Source organism: Vombatus ursinus, unplaced genomic scaffold (genome assembly GCF_900497805.2).
Source record: "Vombatus ursinus unplaced genomic scaffold, bare-nosed wombat genome assembly UNPS02014830.1, whole genome shotgun sequence".
Classification (NCBI taxonomy): Eukaryota; Metazoa; Chordata; class Mammalia; order Diprotodontia; family Vombatidae; genus Vombatus; species Vombatus ursinus.
Genome location: NW_020954608.1, coordinates 30,063,229 through 30,090,738, shown reverse-complemented (window position 1 = coordinate 30,090,738; position 27,510 = coordinate 30,063,229). Strand labels below are relative to the sequence as shown.

Genomic DNA, 27,510 nt, shown 5'->3' with positions numbered 1-27,510 from the left:
TGCATTCTATATTGCCTTTATTTTATGAAAAAGCTAATTCAAAACCTACATTAACTATGTGAATACAAAGTCCAAACTGTGAAAGATTGGCCTCGTTTATAAAAACAAAGAGGTGAGTCTTGGTCAGTTTCAGAATTTCAGGAATGGCACTTCAAAGGGTTTTGCATTGGCATGTTTCAGTGCCAAAGCATAAGAATAGACTCTGGCATCCACCTTGAGATGTTCATCAGCTACCAGGTCTATAGAAGGCAAACAAAACTAGTGAGAATATAGAAAGACAATTGTCCTACCCCATCACGTTATCATTTCCAAAACTATAGAAAAGAGAATATTAAGCACAGAGGGCGTTTAAGTGACTGCACAATCAAGGATCAGAAGAATACAGGTTCTTCAAAGGTAAGGATAAATCAAGTATGATGGTAACTGTTTCCCTTGCCTTTGTTAAAATACAAAACTTTAAAAAAAAAAGCTACATCTCCTATAAATGTTCCATTACAATTACTGTGTAGATCCTAGCATATTATACAGACCTCAGACACTGCTGGGATTCACATGACCATCATTCTACCTTGGGCCCTCATCACCTCCCCTGTGGACTTACTGCTAGAGCCACGAGTTAGTTGGTTTTCCTGCTTTTAGTTTCTTCCTTTTCAATTCCTTCATCTATAGAGATGTCAAATTAATAAGACACAGGACTGTACTTATTACTATCCTCTCAAAAAGTGTTAGTGGCTTACTATTGCTTTAGAATAAAATACAAACTCTATAGCCTAGAATTTAGAAGCCTTCCCAATCTGGCTCCTATCTATCTTTCCAGACTTATTTCATTATCATTTCCCATCATGTACTCTATGTTCCAGTCAAATGGGCCAAGCCTAGCTCTTCCCCATCTCCCATGAGGCCAGCTCCCCTGCTAGGACCTAGCTTAGGCGCCATCCCCTAAGTGAAGTCCTTCCTGATCCCTGATCACTCTTTCCCCATGTTACCACTTAATTCCCTCTCAAATAACTTTGTATTTATTTATCTATGTACATGCCAAAGCACGCAGGGTCTTAGAGGCGACACCCTGCTTCATTTTTGTTTCTCTGTCCTTGGTGCTTTGCATACAGTAGGAACCTTAATAATATTTATTGAGTTGAATAATTCTGAAAGGACCAAAAAGCAAGATGGCATATCTAAGTTAGGGATTTGTGTCTTTTGCTGCTAGAGCACCTATTTTTTTTTTTAACCTAATGAATAAACTGCTAGATGGGACAGGATTCACTTAAATTTACTCATAGAAGTATGAGGTCTTGGAGTCTTACTGCATTAGGCATTGCTTAATGAGGAATGTTTTAAATGAGGATGGTCACCTTTTATCTAGGTTTCATTTCCTCAGCTTTCTGCTCAAGAACAGGTTGCATGAATTCATGCCCTATCTTTTTTTTTTTTTTTTTTTTTTTGCATAAGGGTCCTATCCATAAATTGCTTTGGAAAAGGACTTGGCCTTTCACTCCAATCATTTATATGGCAGGAGGCCTTTTTATGTCTGAATATTCAGGGCAGCAACAAAGAGTTGAGAACCCCCAGACTTAATTGTAAATATAAAAAGCAAGTAGGAGGGTAAACGATGTCCTTGAAGAATGTTTACCTTAAAATTCAGAGTTCTGTAATGATAAGAAATCTCACTGAGATAAAACTGCCTAAAGAATAAGAAAAAAAAACTAACATGCTTACTAGCAAATTTTAACAAAGGTACTCTTTGAACCCATGAAAAGCTGGAAGTCATGAAAGCTCCATACACCAACTTGAGTTTCTTCAAATAAGATACTTTTCTCAAGTCTTTATTAAAGTTCTCAGGAATAGAACGAAGGGCTTTTAGAAAATGGTAGAAAATGCAGAGTTGGAAGGTACCTCAGTGGCCTTCTAGTACAACTAATTGTACAACAAGGAGGAGGATTCTGTTGATTTTTATGAGATGTTCAATATAATCTGTACAGGGAAATTCAATTCAATAAACATTTATTAAGCACTCACAATGCACCAGGCACTGTGCTAAGCACTGGAGATACAAAAAGGGGCAAAAAAATAGTCCCTACCCTCAAGTTTATAACCTAACAGGGGAGACAACACGCAAATAAATATAAAAAAGTAAACTTTACACAGAATAAATAGTAATTATAATTAAAAGAGGGAAAGCACTGGATTAAGAAAAACAGAAGTAGCAACATGGCATAATGGAAGAATGATGAGGGTGTTGGTCTGGCTCCAGAATAATTCACTCCGTACTTTTACCGTGGGCAACTGTTCCTCACTCCAAAAATATAGCTAGCGAAGTGTCTGAATTCTTCAGCCTGGCTGCTTTAATTTAGCACTAACTTGGAGATTCTGGAACCGTTTCTAGCTCAGTGGTCATTTAAAGGTTTTTAAAAGTATAGCAATTGGGAGGTCTTTGTAAATAGTGCCACAATTAGCTGCATACATGCTTTTTATTGTTTTTCTTAAAAAAACAAACAAACAAAAAACAACAAAAACAACACAAAACAAAACCAGGAAATGTAAAACATTAAAAAAAAGAAAACAATTTTAAAGAATGACATTTTTTAAGGCATAGGTTGTCATTAGGTTAAAAAAAAAAAGCAAAAACATCTGACCTTTAAAAAGGCTGATGTACTCATCTTTAGAAAGGAAAAGTACCCATCTAGACATCATGTGATGCAATAAAACAAATTCAATATGATCATAAATTTAGAGCTGAGAGGGACCTTAGAAGTCATCTAGTCCCACCTTCTCACTTTACAGATGAGGAAACTGAGGCCCAGGGGGCTAAATGACTTGCTTTAAATCACACAGACAGTAAATGGCAGAGGTGTGATTTGAACCCAGCTCCGACTAAAAATTTCACCACCCCCAGCACTGCACTGTGCTACCTCCAAGGTTTCTCTACTGATAAGAAAAAGCAAGTTCCCTGATATGATAAACAAAGAACCAAGACTGTCCATCCATCCATCTGGGAATGGAGGTGGGAACATAGTCCCTTGCAATATGGTTGACAAAAAAATCCACATGTAGGGTGTCTCTGTCAATGGGAATTCAGGCTGAAGTTTTTTTGTTTTTAAGAAAAAAGATATATAGTTAATTATACTACCATTTCTACAAGTTTCCAAAAACATGTAAAGGAAAACAAGAAATGTTGGTTATGTGTAGTTATCAGTTTTCGAGATATTTGACTTGACGGAAGCTATACAAAGGAATTTTGAGAATTATGCTCAGTAGACTCAGGTGTGAGAGAGGAGGAATAGAGAGGTCTGAGGGAGTAGAATCTAGGGATGTAGGCACAGTTAGTTGGAAGTAAAACTCTTACCATCAATTCTCTTCAGTAGATCATTCTTTGGTAAAGAAACTACTTCCACAAATTCTTTAAAAAAACACACACAAAAAGTAAGGTCAAAAGATAACAGCAACAATTATGCCTGTTAGCCAACTAGAGTATCTGTAATAAAATGATTATACTTAGCCATAGAGCAGTCATTGGTAAATAAACATACCTCCATCTCCTGAAAAACAAAACCCAAAACCATAAGATTAAAAAAGTGTTTAGTAAAAACTAGAGGTGTAACACACTGCAAGATGATTTGGCAGAAGAATGTACAAAAAAGGGGAAATTTAACAAAGGCCTCTGTGTATCTATGATAGTATCTCACATCATATGTTCCTAAATAACTTACAAAGTGTTTTCTGAGATATGCCTTTACAAAAACAGTTAAATAAGCATTAATATATCAGTCAAAATGGTGGTCCCTGAAATGCAGTTACTATGAGCGAACTAGAGAACCTGAAAGATCAAGTACTAGTTCTAAACAAGAGCTTGCAGCATGGTTAATACATACATACATACTCTTTTTTTGGGGGGTAGGGGGTGGGGGCTTTTTTTGGCTAGGCAATGGGGTTAAGTGACTTGCCCAGGGTCACACACCTACTAAGTATCAAGTGTCTGAGGCCACATTTGAACTCTGCTCCTCCTAATGCCAAGGCTGGAGCTTTATCCACTGCGCCACCTAGCTGCCTCCATATGTACTCTTGAGGTAATGAGAGACTAATATTTAGTTTTTAAACAAAAATAATTTTCTAGAAAGAGAACTGCAGGGCAAAGAACTTTATAACCTCCTCAGGGAATGCTAATGTCAGAGTACTGTCAGAGCAAACGGAAGTGCACATCCTTACAAGGATTTTTAAAAACGGCTCTAGTATCTTACAACACACGTAACTAACTCAGGTTAAGTGAATAGACTAGGAAAACATTTCTAAGTACTTGTAATCCCCAATGTTCTGTGACTGTAATCCCCAAGGTCCTGTAAACTGGACCTTATTCTAGATAGAAATCATATATATATTAAGAAACTCAACATATACAAAATGTTAAGTTGGTCAGACAACAATTAAACAACCATAAACAATAAATATGTTGATTTAGGAGAGCTGTCACAAGTCTAATAAAGTATCTATGCAAGATTTTATTCATTTAAATAGTCTGAAAGCAGCTGGCATATTTCAGTATTTAGTACTGTTCTTCCTACCACTTTAAAGAAGAGTGAATATAAGCTCACCAAGCTTTGGTTTAGGTCTCACGTTTTCAGCATCATCTCCATTAATCATCACAGTCACTATATGTGTGGTACAATTTGACAAACCTGGGTCCATGCATACAGCTAAGGAAGAAGCAGCAATGGGTTACTACAGCATTCTCTTCCTCCTTCTTGAATATAAAAGCCAAATGTTCCACTCACCTGAAATTCCAAAGTCAGGACAGAACCCTTAAAACAATTTTCTACTAGTGTTATAAGCAACTCTGGAAGCAGTCACTTACTTTGCCCATAGTAAGTAGCAATACTTCTTGCCATGTAATTAGTAGTGAAAAGAAAGAAACTGTCTTCTGGTGGACTTTAGTGAACAGTGTGAGCAGGCGAAACATTTGTCACAGTATTTATATGCACACTCACAGTGCATGCTTGTATGACTGTGAAATGGCTGCAGAAACTTGCACCAACATATGGCTACGGTATAAAATTGACTCCAGTAGAGTTGGAGGTGGTAACTTTAAATGAGGATGAGAAGGGAAAACTGGCTAAAACTACAAGGTAACAATATCCTTGTGTTTATCTGGCTCAATCCTATCCCACACTAGGGAACAAAAACAAACAGCAACCATCTAAGAAAATCCCACTCTTAGAAGCTTAGTATGTTGGCAGGACTCAGTGAAGAGCCATTGGGAAGGTAAAATAAAAAAAAAATTAAACTGTACAGACAGAATGGTGAAAGGAAATGGAAAAGTCACAACCAATTTTCAAGTCTGGTTTGCTCAGTGTCATAGCTGTTCCCCAACTCCCATGGCCACCTATTTGTTTAGATATACTTATTTAGACATTTATTTAGAGAAAAAGACTAATTTGTTCTGAGAATTTCTCTAAAAATGAGTTTTTCTACTTGAAATGCATTTGAATTATTTTTAAAAATATCAAGAGTTTACAGTTAGATTTTGACTAGGTTAAAAAAACAAAATGAAACAAACCTATCCCCAAACATTTCAGAGAGGATAATAATACAAACCTGGGGAACATTCAGCAACATCACCTTTGTAACCAGTTTCTTCCTCAAGTTCACGAAGAGCGGCTGTCTCTGGGCTTTCATTGTCATCTATGAGACCTGTCAATCAAATGTTCGTTCACGTAAAATTTCAGCCTCTAGGAGAGACTCTGCTCCTTCCCATGTAGCCCTTGGTATGGGGATTTTGTGGGAAATAGTCTTTACACAAGACTCATTCAGGTCTAGTCCTTTGATAGAAAGGTTAAAAAAAAAAAGTATAGTTTGACTAAGTTTTACCTGCACATGTCATCTGTTTATTTGAGTTTGCTATTTCTCCTGAATGGTAATATACCACATGAGTCAGCAAAGCCTACTGGCAAGGTCAATGAGCTGGTGGTTAAGAGATGTGGATCCCACTCTTGGTTCTGCCACTAACTATTTTACCTTAAGCACAGATATGCTGTGAACTGCCTGTTTCCTCATCTGCAAATCAGAGACTGCACTATCTGTCCTGCCTTTCTCCCTCACAGGGATATGGTGAGGGATCCTATGGAAGAGCCAATATGGCTGCTACCTGTGAGGGAGAAGAGAAGATAGTGAGCTAAGCATTGGTGGACATAAGAGGATTACTATGGGATGTGAAGGAAGTGAGTTGGATTTAGAATAAAAGCATCAGGAGATATCTGGGACTGAGTAGGAATTAGAAGATGAACAAAGCTTGAATGTTTACCCTTGTCACTCATACTAACTTGGGGCATGAAAAAAATCTGCACAAAACAGAAGAAAATGGGGACTAGAGAAAATAAAAGCAATAGCACAGGAAGAATCACGTTCAGTTGATCTTCGATATCCCCAATTTCTGAAGTAAGATTCGGTTCAATGTTTTTTTATTAAGTGGAAGACACTATTCTAGGTGCTGGGGAAACAGACAAAATGAAAAAAACAAAAACCAATGTGTATTCTTCCTATGAATAAATAATCAAGATACAAAAACAAGCAGTTTTCAAAAGAAGAAACTTAAGTTGCCAATACCCTGAAGAACTGTTTACTTTCTAATCAGAGAAATGCAAATTAAAAGTTTACGGTACAACCTCCTTACAGCCTTCTAAATTGGCAAAAAGAAAACTGTTTGAGGGGAAACAGGCACAATAACACACACTTCTGGCGGAGCAATGAATTGACCTTCTGGAAAACAATTTGGCAACATAAATAAGAGTTAACAAAAAACAACCAAACAACTGATCATTCCTTTTGACCTAGGAATCTCACTATTAAAACCACAGCTGATAAATATTATCAAATGGGGAAACAAAAAGACCAAGTAGCAAGAAGCTATTATTAAAGCAACTACAAATATTTGGGGCTATATAATAAACTCATCTGTTCAATAAATGGGAACAGTTGTATACATTGAGATATGTTATTAGTATATCAAAAGAAATAACAACTATGGATGCAAAAGAATATGGAAAGTCCTAAATGGAGTGATACGGAGGGGAAAGGAGATATTAGAATACAAATAATTATAGACAAAGAAAACAGGAACAAAATCTGATGAGATATAATAGAATAAAAAGAAGAGGACAAAGAAACAAACAACAAATGACTATTTTGTAAAAGTTAATAAAAACTCTTCCCCAAATGAAAAGTGAGATAAAAAATTAAAGCTCTTTAATATTTTTAATAGTGTTAATATATTATAAAATGTAAAAAAAATATGAAATAACGTAATATTATATACAATACTAAGAGAATAAAGTACGTTAAAATAATTTATTAAACAAGCTGAAATGAAAGGCTTTAATTCAAGTCAATTATGCCACTTTTCTACAAGAACTTGATAGCCCTAAAGTATCTTTTTTTCTCCCTGATATTCTTGAAGTTGGAATGAATAATCTGGATGCTACTCAATATGTCAGGGTGGAGAGAAGGAAAGACATAAAACAGGTTTCAGATAAGGAAAAAAGAAAAATATGGTGAAGGAGAATAGTAACAGGGCAGAAAGGCTATATTAAGTGAGGGTTGTGAAGAAAAAGATTATCTGGAAGGCAGGAAGAAATCACATGCCTTACCTTGACTGTGGGCTGGAGGCACTCAAGTACCTTCCTGTAGGTGGCAGTGTGGTTCTGCTTTCCACTTGCCTGGACACAGAAATATTCTGCTTATGCCACAATGAGGTTTCTCTTATAAGTAGCTAATTAGTTCTTGTGAAACAATAACAAAATCCTTTTCTTCTGTTACTCACCTGCAGGGAACTCTAAACAGTAGCCTCCCATGGGGGGTCTGAACTGCTTCACCAGGACAATGCATTCATAATGAAGAGTTCTTTGTAACACTGGGATAATTGCCACACCTACCACCAGGAAACAAAAAGGACAAATGCCTATGAAATATTACATACAATTTTTGCATCAACATTAATTTGTAAAACTGGTTAAATAAGTAGTCTTGCTTTGTTTAGGCACCAGGCCTATGTGTGTCTCAAAACAAGTTTAGTAGAGTGGTTTTGTTTTTTTTTTTAAAGTTAAAAGCCCAGTTTATTACATACATGCAACAGCAGGTGTCCTATGGACTAGGACACATTGCACCAAAACAGGCATTCACTATTTATCTCTAATCCCAGCCACAAAGTCTCTCCTCTGTTTCCTCACTGTCTAAGTACTCCAGAGTGTACAACTTTCCAACACGCCTATTACACATCTACTCCTTGACAGGTCTTTCCTCCTTCTTAATACATCCCATGTTCAAAAAATAGCAACTTAGCCCAGTAGAGTGGCTTTTAACATAAGAACTGTTAATTCAGTTTTTCCTCCTCTTCTTCTGAGTCTTTTGACCCTCTTGAATCCTCTGCCAATAAATGTTTTTACTTTGTTCATCTGTTAATTCTCACATCCTGTTAATTTATTTTATAGAATATTTTATTACATACTTTCTTTTTTCCTTATCTAGGAGCAGTCCCAACACCATTTCAATTTAATTTATGAATGTTTTCTTCTAGCTGACTGTAATATTTGTTTTTCAATTTGTCCTGCACTTTAGCTATAATGTTTCTTGTTAAGCTCTGAATTTCATATTATGTATTCTGCGGATTCTACTGGAATTTTGCCCTTCATTCCTATTATTTCTATGCAATTTTCCTGAAATGTAATATTTAGGCTGTTTCTCTAGAAACTAGAGATTGCCATAAACTAGAATAACTAGAATTCCCATAAAATCTCTTAGCAGTCCATTTTCCAACTCAATTTCCTTCATTTGTAAAACTCTTGTGTCATATTCTTTTAGTCTTCTGGTCTTTTGATTTTGTTCACTTGATTCCTCTCCTAACTCTGACTTTTCATACTCATCTGTTACATTCAAAGAATCTTTTTCCCATATGTGTTCTAAATTCTCTCTTCTCTTATTAACATTTAAAATAGTTCAAATTTTTTGCTTTATATCTTCTTTTTTTTTTTTATCTGAGGCAATTGGGTTAAGTTAAGTGACTTGCCCAGAGTCGCATTTGAATGCAGGTCCTCCTGACTCCAGGGCCGGTACTCTATCCTCTGCTCCACCTAGCTGCCCCATTTTCTTTTAATTCTTTTATTGATCTTTTTAAAAAAAATTTTTATTAATTTATTTTGATTTATCAACAATCACTTCCATATGCTTTTAAGTTTAAAAACTTTTTCCCCCTTCCTCCCCACCATCCTCCCCAAGACGGTGCACAATCTGATATAGGCTATACATTTACATTCCTATTAAACATATTTTCACACTAGTGATGTTGCAAGTAAAAATTAAAACCAATAGGAGGAACCATCAGAAAGAGGAAACAAAACTCAACAGAAGAGAAAAAAAATAGCAATTCAACTTCCATAGTTCTTTCTTTGGATGTGGATAGCATTTTCCATCACGAGGCCGCTGGAGATGTCTTAGATCCCTGTATTGCTGGGAAGGGTTAAGTTTATCAATATTAGTCATCGCACAACGTGGCTGTCATTGTGTACAACATTCTCTTGGTTCTGCTCACTTCACTCAGCCTCAGACCATACAAGTCTTTCCAGGTTTTTGTGAAGTCAGCCTTTTCATCATTTCTTATAGCACAACAGTATTCCATTACATTCATATACCACAACTTGCTCAGCCATTCCCCAATTGATGGGCATCCTCTCAATTTCCAATTCTTTGCCACCACAAAAAGAGCTGCTATGAATATTTTTGTACATGTGGGTCCTTTTCCCATTTGTATGATCTGTTTGGGATATAGCCCTAGAAGTGCTATTGCTGGGTTTTTATTGATCTGAGTCACTCTTGTGGCATTTCCTTTACAGTTCAAGGGCATCTAGGATAACATATTGTAGAATTTTCCCTTCTTGAGGATTTTCAAGACAAATTTGTTTTCCACCGTAGTATTTATTCAATGTATTGGCTTCTTCTTTTGCAGTTGTTTGCTCAGTTTTACTCGATTATCAATTGTTCTGTTGGCTTTTCGACGATGTCCTTATTTTAAGTAAAAATGAAATCAAGGACACTGAGAAAAGGTGGTGTCATCACCAGAAATGATGTAGTTAGAAGGAAGAACAAGTTTTTAAGGGAAGATTAAGTTCTGTTTTGGACATGGGTAGTTTGAACCATCCAAAGGACATACAATTGGACACGTGGGAATAGAATGGAGCTATATATGTAGATCTGGGAATACTATACAAAGAAGTGATGACTACAATCATGGAAATAGATAAGACTGGTAAAAGACAGGATGCAGACAGCAAAAAAGAGAAGCGAGTCAAGGATAGATTAGGGGGTATTCACACTGTGGATAGAAAGGAGGAGAGGAGCACTAAGAGAGATTGAGGATAGAGATTTGACAGAGATTTGTATTCATACCATCAGCAGAAAGTCCTTCTTTCCTAGTAGTACGTTTCACAGTTTCCCAAGTTCTGTTAAGAGAGGAAGGGGAAGAAAAAACAAATAAAACATTAAAGCTGAAAGCAATAGATTAGCTGTATACCATTCAGAGTTTTGCAATTGCAAAACATGCATTTTTATCTGGAATGGTGGTCTAGAAAACCGGAAAGATGCTTAGTTTTTCAGAGAGACACTTGCAATTATAAAGTTGCCTTTTGAAAATAACCAAGGTCATTACTACCAAGTTTAGTGAAACAGCTGATGTTTCATGTGATACTTGAGATCAAGGGTTCTTAACCTAAGTCCATGAACTTTTTTTCTCAATATTTTGATAATTATATTTCAATAACTGATTTTCTTTGTCATTCTCTATTTTTCATGCATTTAAAAAGATTATTGTGAGAAAAGGTCCAAAGGTTTTACCATACTGCCAAGGGGGTCCCTGATGCCAAAAAGGTTAAGAACCCCTGCTTTAGCTACTAATCTAAATAGCAAGCCTGCTGGTTGCCACAGCCAGAAAGTTTCATATCATTCACAGCCCAAAGGGCCTTTAATTAGGGTCATACATTTGTCAGTGAATCATGCTTCTCAGTTCACAAGCAATGGTGACAGGTGAGGATTTTGGCTTTGGGGGAAGTGACATTATAGAAATATTAAAGCTTCCTTGAAAATTCTCCCTTTGCCCACCTCTAGAAAAATGCCCAGGAGAAATGTCTGAAGGACAGACATAAGACCTTCTGATTTGGTTAAAAAAGAAGATGCCTGAACCCACTATTTTGGTCCTCACCCTTAAGACAAAGATAAATTTTCCTCACTTTACACACACAGACTCTGCACAAATAATCAGGTCTCTAATTCAATAAAGTGAAGAGACTTGGAATTGATGTATTTCTGACTTCAACACTAATGAACAATTTGATTGCCATGCCACTTGCCTTAGGTTCTGTGTAACACTGTAATTATCTTTTATTTTTCCTCCTAATAAGAACAGAAATTGTTATACAGAAAACTCAGGTACTATAACAGTCAAGCAGACTGCCTACACAAGAGGGAAAAAAAATTCTCTTTTTCCTGCCCCAAGGCTTATCCTTTGACGGTCTCTCTTAAAATGGAGGTGAATCCAGGAAAGTCAATGCAGGAGATGAATACAGGAGGCTAGATGGCTTAGGGAACACTGCTGATAGAAATGAGGCCCTGGGGATTTAGGATGTTATGAGGGATCCCTTACATTAATGTGAGAGGAGCAGCAAGACATAGAGTTCTATGGGGTAGTCAGTCTCTCCATTTAAAAAAATCCTTCTATCCCTATGTGCCTGTTGGTCTTCTGCTTTGTAGCATCAGATAAATCAGTTAAAGAAATATGAAGAAAGGGGCTACACAATCATAGCATTCCTCAATCAAATTCTGAAGTGAAAACCATGCACGATCAATTAATAATAAAAATAAGCTGCTCCTAACATCTCCATACTCCTGTTAGTAGGAAAAGAAAAGCCAACCACACAAAAATCTTTGCTAAAAGTAAACAGAAAGGGTTGCAACAGAAAGAAAAACCTTTGATACAGCTCTCACTGCTGCCTCCTAAGGTCAGTCTTAAATAGACTGAAGGAGAAGGTGCTAGGAGAGGCACTGAGGACGCCAGCCCAAATGCTCTAGGAATAAGGGGAAACAAGAGGGATAGTGTCATTCCAGTAACAACAACAAAGTAAAAAAGCAGTTATGAATGTATCTTTGCCTGACAAACCAGTCTCCTTGTAGTTAATAATAAAGAGAGAGACTAGAGTAGGAATGCCTGTGTAAATAAAAGATTTGTGCCCAGAAAAATCTTGGAAGCCTGGTTATATCTTAACTCAGATCTTCAAGTGGTTTTGAGGGGAAAAAAAACCCCAAGCAAACACTCAGTGCCTCCAAGTAGACAAACTTAAGTTCTAACTTCAGTTATCCAACGAGTGGCACAACTGGGTAAATTACTGACTTTCAAGCTCAGTTCCTTCATCTATAAGATTAGGTGAAAGATATGTTTCAGCTAAAAAAAAAATTCCATGATGCTAAGAGCCCTGCTGTCTAGTGTCCTTTGCAATATAGCAAAGCTCTGAGGTTCTTTTCCAGTTCAGCAATCATCATGAGATGCAGAGAAGGACAACTTTTAAGTTATAAATTATACCAGACAGAGTAGCAATTAAGGAGAAGTATTTGCCAATATTAACTATGTCTCCAGGTAGTTTTTTTTTTTTTTTTTTTTTTGGTGAGGCAATCGGGGTTAAGTGACTTGCCCAGAGTCACACAGTTAACGAGTGTTATGTGTCCGAGGCCAGATTTGAACTCAGGTCCTCCTGACTCCAGGGCCGGTGCTTTATCCACTATACCACCTAGCTGCCCCTAACTATGTCTCTAAAATTATAATTTGTCCCCTTCATCTTTTTTTTTTTTTTTTGAGGCAATGGGGATCAAGTGACTTGCCCAGGTCACACAGCTAGTCAGTGTTCCAGACCAGATTTAAACTCAGGTCTTCCTGACTGCAGGGCTGGTGCTCTATCCACTGTGCCACCGAGCCATTCAAAGGAGGTTTTCTCATCTTATTCTTAACTTCCTTTGATGTGATTATGTATGCACATAGTGTAAGTTTCTTGAAAAAAGAAAAGAAAAAAAAACACCCCAGAGTCCTTAGATTTAGTTTTAAAAGCATTAAATCAATAAGTATTCAGTACAATTTTAACAAGCATTAAGATACCTAAGTACTAGGTATTAGGGTCTGAAGACACAAATATAAAGAATGAAACAATTCCTATTCTCAGAGAGTTTAATATGTTAGAGGCTGGGTGCTATGGTACAAAGTTCTGAGATTTCTGCCAAAGTTTCACTAATTGGTGGAAAGGAGCCACAATCATTAATGCAAGGAACTACATTATAAACATTTTACTAAATTTTCAAAAATTTTAATTTAGAATTAGTGTAATTTTTTTTTACCCAGTCTAATATGATTATACTACTAGTTCAGGCAGCCAAAAACTTAAGTTACTTTTAAATTTTACTTCAGTGGCATGTTATGCCATAATCACAGAGAAGAAAGTGAGATTTGAACTCACTTTAAGTGAGTAGAAAGTATGCTTTTAAACTTTATTTAGGCCTTTTAGAAGCTAAATATGCCATTAAAATGAAAATAACTGATTGACCAGATTACCTCTTATGTGTAATATGAAAATACATTTAGAATGAGAGAAGTATTTATAGATTTGTCATGAATAGATTCTCAGAATACAAGGACTGAGCATTTCTTGAGTAGGAAAATTTTTTTTTACCTTGTTTTACCAGTGGGATCCACATAGGTTGTTTGTTCAAGCTTGACCCATTTTCCTTCTGTAATCAGCTAAAAGGAGGTAAGAATAACAAATTGGGAAAATTTCAAACCAAAGAGTGCTTTTATTGGGACAGAAAGGCTTTTTCTGGTCAGTCTGAGTAGAAAGCCATTATAACCTAAGAATACATCCTCTTAAAAACTTTCTACTTATGGATCTAAAGACTGTCTACAAGCTCAGATTTTAAGCTTGCTTACCCGGAGAAATAACATTATTTCTTGGGGGACCACTTGAGAGGTTGGGGAAAAAAGATTAGGAAGTCTTCTGAATTCATTAGGCTTGGGAATTGATTACTATTTTTGTTTGATTTGTTCTTAAGAACAAACAGCTGAGAAAGCTATATTGGAATGCTGATTATGGGGGGTATACTTTATATCTAATGGTTGGACTTGTATGATCCAGGCTATTCATATACAATGTGCATACCAGGATTTTTACTGCCTACATACTTCATTGTGGGATTACGATTATAAAATCTAATTTACTTCTGGTATATTTTGAACTAAGAAGGAAATCTATGTACATAAAACAGTATACTTTTCTTATAGTATTTCTCTTCTACTTTTTGCTAGCAAGAACCTAATTATCTCATGAATAGATCAGTTTATAAACATGATAAAGACATTTTTAGGGCAAAAAAGGCATCCTGGAAGGGTACTAGGATCAGAATTCTCAGAATGGTTTTAAACTTATCCTTGGGAACCTTTCCAAAAGGAAAGGATTAATTTGAAAAACAACAACAAAACAAAACCCAAAACAAACACCCACCAAAAAAAAAAAATGATGAACAAACATCAACCATACATTATTGCTGGAACTCAGTGCCACATCTGACAACTACTTTAGGTCTTTAGTGTTCTAAAAAACAGTGTAAGCAGGATTACATAGGTCACCAACTTCATTTGTCAGTCACCCCTCAAACTGCTACTTGACTCATTCTCATATTTAATCTTATCATTCAGAGCTCTAGGGTAACTCAGGGGTATGTTTATATTTCCTCATTAATTAATAAAATTTCAACATCTCTTTAAACTAAGTTTAACGGCCCCATCTTAGTTTATCAAATACCTTCTTTCCCAACAACAATTAATGATATCTTTATATAAAATCCCTTAAAATTACTGAATATGTAATTTTTAACAATGAAATCAATAATAAAATACTTATTTATTCAGGATGACAATGGAAGGTTCTTTTAAGTATTTCTCAGACCCTCAATCTTAATAATTTCTATCCAGATTAATTTTTATAAAATTATCTTTAATATTTCTTCAGAAAGTTATGTCTAACAAGAAAAAAGTTCCTCACCTTCTTTTTCTGACTTTTCCATAGTTTATCTCATAGATCTCACTGATCAAAGTTAAATTCTCACACATTCCTTCACTTCATAAGAATAAAGAGGTACCTCACAGAATGACAATTGCACCCCTGATTCTTAGCTTTTCTCCTTTTAAAAGAGACAGTAAACAGTTTACATAGCCTCTATAGGAAAGGCTTTTGAAACAGGGGCTTACAAGGGTAATAGAGGAATTATGAATGGTTTAAGTCTTCTAACTCAGTAAACAGTATCCAAAATGATACTAAGTCTTAAGTTAGTTTGCCTAAAATGCATCCAGTGTATTACTTAATAAAAACTGAGACTACTACCATGTTACACGTCAAAAATTTCCAGAGGTTTATTTCACCTTTAGTTTCTTATAGGGACAACTAAAATAATAGGCATACCACCGTTTCCATAGTAAAGTAACATCTGGATCTTAAAAAACATCTCTTTGGAATTTTATCCTCATGTATTAGGGGTAACCATCTGAGGTAAAAAAGATGCAGCAATTAATATGGAAAGGTGAAGAAAAAAACTTTGTACCTCTTCTGTTAGGATAGATTCTTTGGTAACTTTATGAGAATCCACAGGTGCTTTGTTTTCCATTTTCAAAATATTATGTGGTCCTTGCTGTCTTCTAGTAAGTTCACTCTATAACAAAACAACATTCTTTTAGGCTAAAGTTAGTTTAATTTTAGACCATCTCTTCTAAATACTCCTCATTTAATGTCAAGGAAATCACCGAAAGATCTACGCTCAAAACTGCTGGGAAACTAATGAATGGGAATTTATGGAGAAGACAAAGACACAATTATCTTACCCAAATATAAGTACCAGATTGATATCAGCAGATTATACAGTATTATACGCGAACTCTAAATGTACTGAGAAAGACCTGGTTCCTAGCCTAGGACAACTTGATATATAGCATAAGTTCAACCTTTCCAGTTTAGTCGTAGCTTCTTGCCAGGCCATTTTAAAAAAACTGTCGTTTTTGGCAGCAATTTCCAGGACTGGTCAGTCAGATGATTTCTTAAAATTGCCAACTTTCCTGGAATCGATCCAATTAAAAAAAAAAAATAAGCACCTAGACTGCTATTTACTAAAAAAAAAAAAAAAAGTTTATGGCAGAGTTTATTATAGTTTTTTCTTACTAGGAATTAACTGATTCCCAAAAACTTTCTAAGTAAAACATTCCATTTCTGTTTGGATTTTTCATATGCCTGAACAACTAATATAATTTTTGGAGGCAACAATAAAAGAGTAATTCTGAACAGATAAGACAAAATTTTTTTTCAAGAATAAGAACTCCCTTAAAATAAAAAAGCTGAACATGTGTATCTCAATTTCAAATAAATATTGATGATCAGCATTTAATGTTGAGAAGTGAACAGCAGCATCAAGAAAACCAAATTAGAGCTTTAATAGTTATTATCCTGAAGTCTTTTGATTAGATCCTTTCCTGGTGGAGGCCACCCTGCCTTCTCCAGGAATGTAAGCTTTGGTAAGTCCTAGCAAGTGGAAAGGTTTAGAATCTGAGCTGGATGACTAAATGTATCTGTTTGGAGAGGAGCAGTTTCATTAAGTTCAGATAAACTCATTACTAAAGAACTGGTTAGTAGGTAACACATTTCTTTTTAGTTCTAGCTATTCAAAAGTGGGCTATGGTGCAGAGGCATTGTCATTTGTGGCTAATAATATACCCAAGTGAATCACAAATATTTAAACAATTCAGATAATTCATTAATTATGGAACAGATTATGTATATGTATAACTGATTGGGAGATTTTGATTAAAATAATTTTTTTTGTCTGCTACACAGGCATTAGCACAGGCTAATAGATGAGACTGAAATACTAAGAGAAGGAGAACCACCATGCACACACATCTGGATGATTACAATGCATTTGTAGATTTATGGCAGTTGGTCAGAAGTAGCCAGTGAAGACAATGATACCTCTTCTACTGAATTTTATAAGTCAATAAACATATAACACACTGGCATATTCAGATGCTTCCAAATTGCTTTATAGACTATAGGGCTTTCAATTATACTAGTTTAGGTTTTTACATAACAAATCCTTGCTAGACTATCTCACATAGGTAACATATAATTAAAGTTCTTGGGGGTCAGATAAGTGAAGGCAGAGTATCCCCACCTGCCCCAAAATAAGATCCTAACTTTTCTTTCTAAAAGGACTAGTCTTCAAGGTACATAGAACTTTAAAAAATGTTTAGTGGATTTCAATATACATATTCAATACACATATTGTTTTATTTTATTACTAAGCTTTTGTGACCTTTTTCCAACTTCCTAGCACATGAAGATCAAGATTGAGATATACTCAAGGAGTATTAAAATTTCTAGGTTTCACGGATACAAAACTAAAAATGAAAACAATCCCCATCATCAAGGAGCTTAATTTATTGGGAGAAATAACAGGAACACCAAAAAGCAAACACAATATACACACACAAAGTAGACACAAAGTTATTTCTGAGGGGAGGGCAAAAGAATTAAAGTAGCTTTCTCTAAGAGGTGGCCCTTGGGTTGGGCTCTGAAGGAAACTTGGGATTCTGAGAGGGGAAGGAGTGAATTTCAGGCATGGGGTAGGGGGAGGGTACAGCTTGTGCAAAGGCATGGGGATGGGAAATGCAATGCCATGTACATAGAACTACAAGTAGGGCAGTCCGTCTGGAAAATAAAGGGCATGAAAGAGAGTAATGAGTAATAAAGCCCTGAAAAGAAGACTAAAGCCAGATTGTGAAAGGCTTTAAAAAACAGGAGTGTATATTTTATCCTGGAGGCAAGAGGGAGGTACTGAACCTTCCAGATGAAGGGAGTGGCATAGTCAGACTTATAAAGATTAGATTTAGGAATATTAACTCAGCAGCAGTGTGGAAGACAAGTTAGAACAATCAAGAATTTCTTCTCACCTTTGCCTTCCCCATAGTTTATCTCATAGATACTCATTGATCTCTCACATTCTCCCCCACTCCACAGGAAGAAAAAAAGGCACCTCAGAATTGGAGTAACCACTGTAATTCCTAGTTTCTCTCTTTTCTCTCAGAGACCAATTAGAAGGCTATCATAATAGACCAACTGAGAGGTGATGAGGGCCTGAACTGTGTGAACAGAGAAAAAGGGGATGGATGCTGTATAGGTAGACTTGAACCAACTTGGCAACTGAATGGATCCACTGGGTGAGTGAGGAAGAATCCTGATGATTCTGAGCTTGCCAGCTTAGTGATTAGAAGGATGGTGTTATCTTCCACAGAAATGAGGAAGGAAGAAGGAATGGTTTTGGAGGAAAGATCAAGAATTCTAATTTGGACATGTTGAGTTTGAGATGCCTTTGGGATATCCAATTGGATATATACAACAGGTCTGATGTTCAGGAGAGGAGTAACCAGTGCAGAGAAGATAATTGGACCCAAGGGCTCCAAAGATATCACCAAGAAAATGCATAGATAAGAGGGCTTAATGCAATTTAACCTGACAGTTCAACAATGACTGAGGTCTACTTTGCACTGGAGTACTGTGGAAACTACAACTGTCTTTAACAAGTAGGATTTTTTTTTTGGGGGGGGGAATATTCTTGCAAACAAGACATTCTAAATTTGGTATTATATTAGTCAACCTAGCCAACCACTGACTGTTTCCAGTGGATAGCACGTTGGCTCCCTAGTACAAGTAGAACAACTCCGAGCACATCAAGAAGTGGTGAAATTGAGTTGGGTTTGGGGGCTGGAGGGGTTGGGAAGCAACAGGGCAAGAAAGAGGAGAGAAAATCACCAAGCAACACCTTTTATTTGTGACTTCCTAGAAGCCAAAGTTTTTCTTCCTTGTGCTAATGTGATGGTGGAGGGTAGACAGGAAATTCTGAGGTGCTAAGACCTGGTTCAGGGACAGTTTCCTTGTTTCCACCCTCAAAAATATAGCTGATACTGCATAATTCGGGTTGTGTTGTTAAAAACTCATTTTCAGAACTCTGTTGTGTAATAATTTGTAAATGTGGGATTAGCCTTAGATTAGATCCTAAATCCTTTTTATTCCCCCAATCTAAGAATTACCTTCCTGAATGTATGGGCTAAACAAGAAATAAGCCCAGTATGCAGTACTTTAAAGTTTATAAAATGGTGTTAATAACCCAGTGGGGGTAGTTAAGTAGTACAAGTATTAATATCCTCATTTTATAGAAAAGAAAGTAGAAGCCTGGAGAGGTTAACTGTCTTTTTTTTTTCTTTTTCGGCTAGGCAATGGGGTTAAGTGACTTGCCTAGGGTCACACAGCTAGTTAAGTGTCAACTGTTTGGTCTGAGGCCAGATTTGAACTCAGGTCCTCCTGACTCCAGGCCCAGTGCTCTATCTACTGTGCCACCTAGATGTCCCGGTTGATTTGTCTTGATCACATGTTAGAGATTTCCTAGAATCTTTTTTTTCCCCCTGACATACTGGCACCATAATACTTTTAATAGCATAGGACATGGTTGAATATTATTGGTGACTATGGAACTCATACTCTAGTTGTGGGAAGATAAGTAACGATGGGGTAGGGAAAAAAAGACAGAAGGCCCTAGGCCCTAGAAATGACAAATGAGTGGTACAGACAATTAAATGTCAATAAAGTTCAAAGAGAGATCATTGTAGGGAGAAAAATCAGAGAAAGCTCCAGGGAGGAGGTGAGAATTGAAGTGAGCAGGAATTAAACAGATGAAGAGAAGGGCACGAATAAAAACTAAGAGCTACTAACATGTAAAGGTATGTTTAGGGGGAAAGTAGACCAGTCAAACTAGAAGAGTGGGTTCATGTCTGGATGTGGCAGGAAGCAGTTGAAAAAGATTGTGAAAGGCCTTGCATATCACATTAAGAAGTTTGGATTTTTATCCTGTAGGCAATTAGTTTTTGAGAAGGCATGATGAAAGTGCTATTTTAGGAAAATTAATCTGTCGGCAGCATATACGATAGATTGTCCCCACCAGAAAATATCTAAACGGCAAGCTCTAGAATCTTACTCTCTAGTGAAGAATAGAAGAACGTATTCATGTATTTGATTAGCACCAATGAATCATGAGGCTATGTTTGATTCGTATGGAACTCTGAATCAAAATACCATAGGTTTGAATTCTGATACCACGTGGCTTTAAGTAAATAATTTCAATTCTTTGAGCTTCAGTTTCCACATTACCTGTACAGTACCAGTGATTCTGTTAATGTAGGAACTTCCTGGAAAGGAAGCCACCAATTCTTAGAGATGCCTAGGGCACTGAGAAGTTAAGTGACTTGCCTAGGGTCACACAACCACCTTGACTACCTCGTAGATTCATTCTCATCTATAACATGAGCATAATACTTGTGATACTTTACAGAAATGTAATTAAAGAGAAAAACACATAGAAAGATGAATAGTTAGCAATCACAATCTAACAATTTAAAGAATAGTGCTAACAATTTTTATTAGAATCCCTAAAGTTGTAAATTTTAATAGCTGATTAAAAGTACAATACTTGGACTATGCTTAAAAACAACAAAATTGTATATAAGTTATATAACTTAATATACTCTATACTAATAGGCAAAAATACACGTTTTGTGTATCAAATGACTTTACCTCATGGAAAAATAGGGGGAGCTACAGAAATTAGTGTCTGAAAGTAAGAAGCCAAACTGTGTAGAACATATAAATGTCCATAGCTATTTGTCTTGTTTCAGTTTAGGAAAGTCTAGCTAAATTCCTGGGTCTAGACTTCTAGATCCATTCTGGTCCTAATGGTAAGACTTGTTTGGGAGCTCTGCTCATTTTCCAGTAAACTTAAAATGTAATGTTCAGAGCCATTCTTGACCCTAAGAGGACCAAAATCCCAGAGGGGTGGAATACTATTGTGCTATAAGAAATGAAGAGCAGGCAGACTTCAGAAAAACCTGGAAAGACTTATATGAACTGATACTGACTGCAGTAACAGCCACACTGTGTGATGAATACCTTCGATAGACTTATCTCGTCTTAGCAACACAAGGATCTAAGACAACTCCAAAAGATTCATGATGAAAAATGATGTGCACATCCAGAAAAAGAACTATGGAATCTGAATGCAGATTGAAGCATATTATTTGCTCTCTCTCTTTTTTGTTTCTTTTTTCTCATGGTTTCTCCCATTGGTTCTAATTCTTCTTTACATGACTAATGTGAAAATAGGTTTAATATGAATGTAGATGTTGAGCCTATATCAATTTACATGCCATCTTGGGGTGGGGGGAAGGGAGAGATGGGGAGAAAATCTGGAACTCAAAATCTTATGGAAGTGAATGTTGAAATAAATAAATACATTTATTATAAAAAAAAAAATCCAGGGGGAGGGAAAAGGGGGGAATCTACATTGGCAATTCTACTGTCAATGTATAACAGAGCCAGTGAAAGAAGATCTATCTACTTTCACATAGCATCATCCCATTCTAGGGAAGAAAAAGAGATCTAATATGAATCAAAATTATATTTTAAATCTTATGATATGGCTATCAGGACACAATGTTTTGGGGCTAAAGCTGGGAGATAAAATGTCAAAAAGCAAATTAGTAAATAAGTGAGAATTTAGATAGTTCTGACTGTGCTAAAGCAACTTGAAAATCATTAAAGGCTATGCTTCACTTGCCTTTTTGAGGCAAGGAACAAATGATTTATACATACATTATGCTTAGCCACTAGCCTACTATATTCAAATTAGTGTTTGAACTTTCTGTATATGAATTTTTAAAAACAACACCAACTTTAAACGGTATAGATAGCATTGCCAAAGGTTCTTTTGCAGGAAGCTTACTATCAAAGTGAAATGAAACTGCTAAAATTTTATCTAGCTATCTATATCTGCATACAGATATATTTTATATGTCTATGTATGAACTGAATGGGGCCTTGAATATCCTATAGTTTATGTTTCTTAGGTTGAACCTAAGATATCTAAACCTGCCTAAGACATCAACTAATCCATGACCACATTATGGAAAATAACCTTAAGGAAGACAGAAAATAAAAGTCATTTTGATTTTCTCTCCACCTTAACATAACTATGTTGTACTCTCATTGAACCTGAATGTACTGACTAAACATTTACACTTTTAAGGGTATTCTCTACTCGGTTAAAAAAAATTCCTAATTTTATTGAACAAAGGATGCTATTACTTCATATACTCATAATACGGTATATTAAAGGAAAATTAATCAAAGAACTACAAATTAACATACAAATTGTGCTACGTGTTGCTACCATACCTATATATTATACTTTGAGAAAAGAACAGGATTTACCCTTCTTAGTCAGACTTGATCTACTTGGGTCACTTCTGAATATATATTAAACTCAATGGATAGCATCTTTTATGAGACGGAAACTTCCATCATTTTCAATAGCAAACAAAGCTACTGACCTCAAAGAAGACTCCACAGCTTATTTCTGTTCACATTTCTGTTTAACTGAGTGATCACTAAGCAACTGAAAAAGTAAGACAGAATTATACCATACATCCATATATTCACACTTTAGTCACTGAACAGCTGACCGTAGAAAAACATGCCAACTCAAGAAAGCTTCAGCTACCCCTGTCATTCTCTTAACTATTTCTTCATCAACTTTCAATTCGACAAACAAGTTAAATGTCAAAGGTCTAGAGTTTGACCCTACTACCACAATCGTGATTGATAAGGTTATCACACTAGAAGACCAAGGTTATGGATATAATCTATCTGGGCTTTAACTTTAGCAAAGCATTAGATAAGGAATCTCAAACTATTCTTTTTTCCAGAATTAAAAAAAATTAATTTTATTTTCAGGTTCACATTTTCTCTCTCCCTTCCATCTTTTTCTCCCTCATCCTCAATTAAGAAAGCAAGGAAAACAAACCCACGATGTATACTTAAGCAAAACATATTAATGTACCGGTCATGTAAAAAAAAAAGAAAGTCTCAATCTGCACTCTGGGTCTGTGCCCCTCTATCTGGAAGTGGACAGCATCAAACTATTCTTTTATAGAATCTTGAAAAGTATGGAATAAGTCGTAATAAGAATTAGAAGGATTAAAAACTGATTGAATAGAAGGATTTAAATAAAACCCACAACCATTTATTAAGTACCTATTAAGTCCATGAGTCCTTTCCCTCAAAGATCTTATATTCTAAAGGGGGAGATAACATGTTCATATATAGATATATACAGGACATATACAAGACAAGAGAAAGGCACTAGGTGCTAAGGGATCTGGGAAAGGTCTCATGCAGAAAGTGAGTCTTGAAGAAAACCAGGGATTCCAAGATGTGGAGGTAAAGAGAGAGAAAGCGTTCTCTGGCATGGGAGACTCAGTTAGAAAAGCACGCAGGAGGGAAATGAGGAATCTGTGTGAGGAACAGTAAGTATGCCAGTAGGTCTACGGCTCCATCGAGAGGGTGAAAGGGACTAATGTATAAGAATACTAAAAGAAAAGGCAGGAAGGGGCAGATTGTGAAGAGCTTTAAATGCCAAATAGAGGAACTTCTATTAGATCCTAGTGGTAACAGAGAGCCAGTAGAGTTTGAGTGGGGAGTGACAGTCAGAGCTATGCCGTAGAAAAAAAAGAACAAAACCCTTTGACAGCTGTGTGGAGGATAGATTGGAGTGAGGAGAAAGCAGAGGCAGGAACCCAAACAGGAGATTTGCAACAGTCTAAGAGTCCAGGTGAGAACTGTTACTTGTTCAGTGTCAACTTGGCAGGAGATCTCTAGTGGAGTGCCCACTGGCTAGCTTACCTGGTGCTGTGCTGTTTAACATTTTTATCAGTGACTTAAGGTCAGAAATGCATGCTCATCAAATTTGCAGATGACACAGGCAAGGAGGAATAGGTAATACAATAGATAGCATTTGGGATCCAAAATGATCTTGACTGGCTACAGCACTGGCCTAAATTGGATGAAATTTTATAAGGATAACTATCAAGTCTTACACTTGGGTTAAAAAAAAAAAACAACTTTACAGGTATTGAATGAAACCTGGTTAGGCAGTAGTTTGAAAAAGATCCAGGAGTTTTAGTGGACTATTAACTCAGTGAGTTAGCAATGTGATGTGGCAAGCAAAACATCTAATGGAATCTAGGTGTATAGCGAAATCTATAGCTTCTGGGTATAATGAGGTAATAATAGTCTTTCTGATCTCTGCCCTGGTCAGATAACTTCTGGAATACTGTATTTAGCTCTGGGAACCAGAGTTGAAGAAGGGCATTGGTAAGCTGGGAGTGTCCAGAGGAGAGCAAAGATGGTGAAGGACCTTGATCTATGTCATGTAAAGAGAAGCCGCAGGAACTGTGATGTTTAGCTAAGAGAAGACTCAGAGGGCGTATGATAGCTGTGTTAATACATGTGAAGGGCTGGTGTGTGAAAGAGGGTTAGATGTGTTTGGTTAGTTCCCACAGGGCAGAAATAGGAGCAATCGTTAGAAAGCTGCAAAGAGGTAAATTTAGGCTTGATATCACAAAAAACTTGCTAGCAATTAGAGCTGCCCAAGAGTAGGCTGTTTTGGGAGTTTACCCATCCCAGAAAGCCCTTTTAAAGTATAGGCTGAATGCTGGAGTATAATAATAATAAACAGTAACAACAACAATTAGCACTTTATAGTGCTTTAAGGTTTGCAAAGTATTGTGCAGGTCATCTAATTTAACACTCAAAACGACACTGCGAGGTAGGTGCTTCCCTTACATTATGAGAAGGAAAGTGAAACTGAGAAAGATGATGTGACTGGCCCAGGGTCACATAGCAAGTAAGTGTTTGGGATGGGTCTTCCTGGCTCTAAGTCCAAAGCTGTCTCCACTGCTTGACTGGCTGCCTCCATGGGATATAGAATTCTATTGTTAAAGAATCTTAGAATTTATAATTGGAGATAATCTCAGAGATAACCTAGTTCAACCCTTTCAGTTTAGAGATAAGGAGGCTGAGATCCAGCAGGGTACAATGATTTGTACAAGGCTATAAAAGATAGTAAGTAGCGGGTCTTCAGAAGCAAAACTAAGTACACTTCCATAATACCAAGCTGCTAGACAACTATTACTTAGATAGAGGGAGGTATATGGAGGGAAAAGGAGGAGGAACAGCCATCTCCTCTCCCCCCCCCACTCCTCATAGAATATAGAAATATTGAGATTTAATATATTTGATAAAGAATAGTTCCTCAGCTCACAGTCTGTCCCAAGAAGAGAAAACAAGTATTTTGCTGACATACTAGTGAGAGATGATTTAGTTATAAAGATGATGGAACACCAAGGGGAATGATTTATAAAGTAGGCATACTATTATGATATGGATATTTTAGAAGTAGAAAGATTAAACCAAATGGTACAATCTATGGGCAGGTCATTATATGTCAAGAGTTGTGGTGAAAATTCCATACCTAAAGTGTACTTTGTCTACATTAGCAATGCCTCAGTTTGAATGCAGAGTAGGGCATAGTGAGGCCACAGGTTCCCCATCCCTGCCATAAACATAACTTTTAAGGAAAGCTATAAATCATTTCAGTCGTATTATGACAGGAAAAAAGGCTTAGGGGCTCAAAATATCTGGAGCTAGAAGAGATCTTTGAGATCATCTAGTTCAACCCTATCCATGTTACAGAAGAGGAAACTGAGGCCCAGATAAGAGAAGTGACTTGTCCAAGGTCACGCAAAAAGTAGTAAAGTTCCTTGGCCTCAATTCATGTTTTCCCCTAAACTACCTTGCCTACTTGACAAACTAAATCTATTACTACTTAAAAGCTGTTGCTAATTAATACTACAAAGTAAAAGATAAAAGATATAGAAACCATACACAGTTTGAAAAACATATAATTAACAAATACTTGAATAACTGTGAATGGTAATTTAATACAGTAACCTCTGGTTAAAGTACCAGTCAGATGTGTGAAATTTGATTAATTAAAATTTATTCCTTATGCTCTACATAAGTGTGTAAAATACTTCTTGCTGTCCAACATTAAGTTTTTTTTTAATTATAAAGCTACTACCCATTCGCTCAAATATTTATGGAGTAATTATCACATGGTAGGGGGAGGCAAGGTAAATGGAGAGGGGAAGGATGCTTATACAAAGATGAGATAGCTTCTTTTCTTATTTGGGTACCTATGTAATAAGAGAAGGAATATAACTAAAATGTGCCTCGAAAGCTCATAACAAGGAGTTAAGTTACCAAGTACAATCACATCATGATTTTAAAGTTTTATTTTGTTTCAATTTAAAATGACATTATTCCTAATTCAAATAAAATAATTTTTTTTGGGGGGGGAGCATGTGTAAGGTATTGGCTCCTTCTCACAAACTAAATCGGTTTATTAAACTTTTTGCTTCTTCTGTCCCAAAACAACAAAAAGAAATTGGATGAAATGAGAAGCATTGCAAAGCACTTAATACAGTTCCTGGCACATGGTAAGCACAATATAAATGTTAGCTTATCGGGAATCTGAGTCACCCATACAAAACTTCCCATAGAGCACACGTTATTGCCTGTAAACTGTTTTGCAATTTTGTATCTCCGAGGCCATGCTCAGCCAAACCATTTAACAATAAAATCTAGAGATTAAATGGGGCCACGGTCGTTACAAATGAGCAAAAGTCAGACTTCCCCAAGGCTAAGTAGAGTAAATGAATGGGAGGTGTTGGTGCAGAGGAGGTGGTGCAGGGGGAGAGGAAGAGGACAGATTATCTCCTGCAATAGAAAAATGCTCCCTCCTTTTCCTCCAACGATATCTGTTTTCCTAGAGTGGTCCAGATGTGACCCCAGCCCTGAATAAGCACCTCGCGCCAGCATTTTAAAGGGTGTTTCTTTCCTCCCCTGCCTCCCCCCCACCCCAGCACCCCGAGCCTCTGCTCTCCTCCTCTCCCTCTTCCCTCCCGAAATCGCAGCGCCGACAAGGGCAAGCACGCCCACCCGCTTCGGACCGCAGGAGACGACTCCGTGCAGAGACTGGCTGTGGGGTGAGTTACCTGCCCCGAGGGGTGTCGGGCGCTGGAAAGAGCGTCTCGGTGGGGAGGATGGATGGAAAGTAGGGGGGGGAGCTGCGGTTGCAGGCGAAGCCCGTGCCAGCGTCCAAGTCACAGCTGCCTCTGGCCGTGAATGGAAGTGTGAGCGCGGGCCGCCCTCTCGGCTCCCGTACAAACCGGGCTTTGCCGCGGGGGGCCGGGTGGCTCGGCGCTTTTCTTTCCGGGTCACAGCGACACGGAGGGGAGCAAACTAGATGGTGAATGTCTTAATTGTCTTCTCCCTCCTCAGCTTCTCCAAAACCTCTGACTGAAGCTGCTTGCCCTTCCTTGGGCTTTTAGAAGCGGCCACACACCCCGACCTTTTCCACTCCACGTGCCTCTTCCATCTCCTCTCTTCCCCTCCC

General features: G+C 36.9%; 1 protein-coding gene across 2 annotated transcripts; it reads right to left on the bottom strand.

Annotated features, from left to right (window-relative positions):
• On the bottom strand, positions 1-27,498 carry NUDT5 (nudix hydrolase 5). 2 transcript variants are annotated; one of them, XM_027838787.1, is made up of 11 exons: positions 27,110-27,498; positions 22,544-22,608; positions 15,664-15,771; positions 13,743-13,810; positions 10,426-10,478; positions 7,808-7,915; positions 5,587-5,682; positions 4,587-4,688; positions 3,528-3,536; positions 3,344-3,397; positions 1-239 (listed from the first exon to the last, which is right to left on the bottom strand). In XM_027838787.1, the coding sequence occupies exons 3-11, from the start codon at positions 15,724-15,726 to the stop codon at positions 130-132; spliced, it is 663 nt and encodes a 220-aa protein (XP_027694588.1). In that variant the 5' UTR covers positions 15,727-15,771; positions 22,544-22,608; positions 27,110-27,498; the 3' UTR covers positions 1-129. The 2 variants fall into 2 exon arrangements, with proteins under 2 accessions (XP_027694588.1, XP_027694587.1); XM_027838786.1 differs by lacking the exon at positions 22,544-22,608 and having other exon boundaries at positions 27,110-27,497.
• Positions 27,499-27,510: the final 12 nt, after the last annotated feature.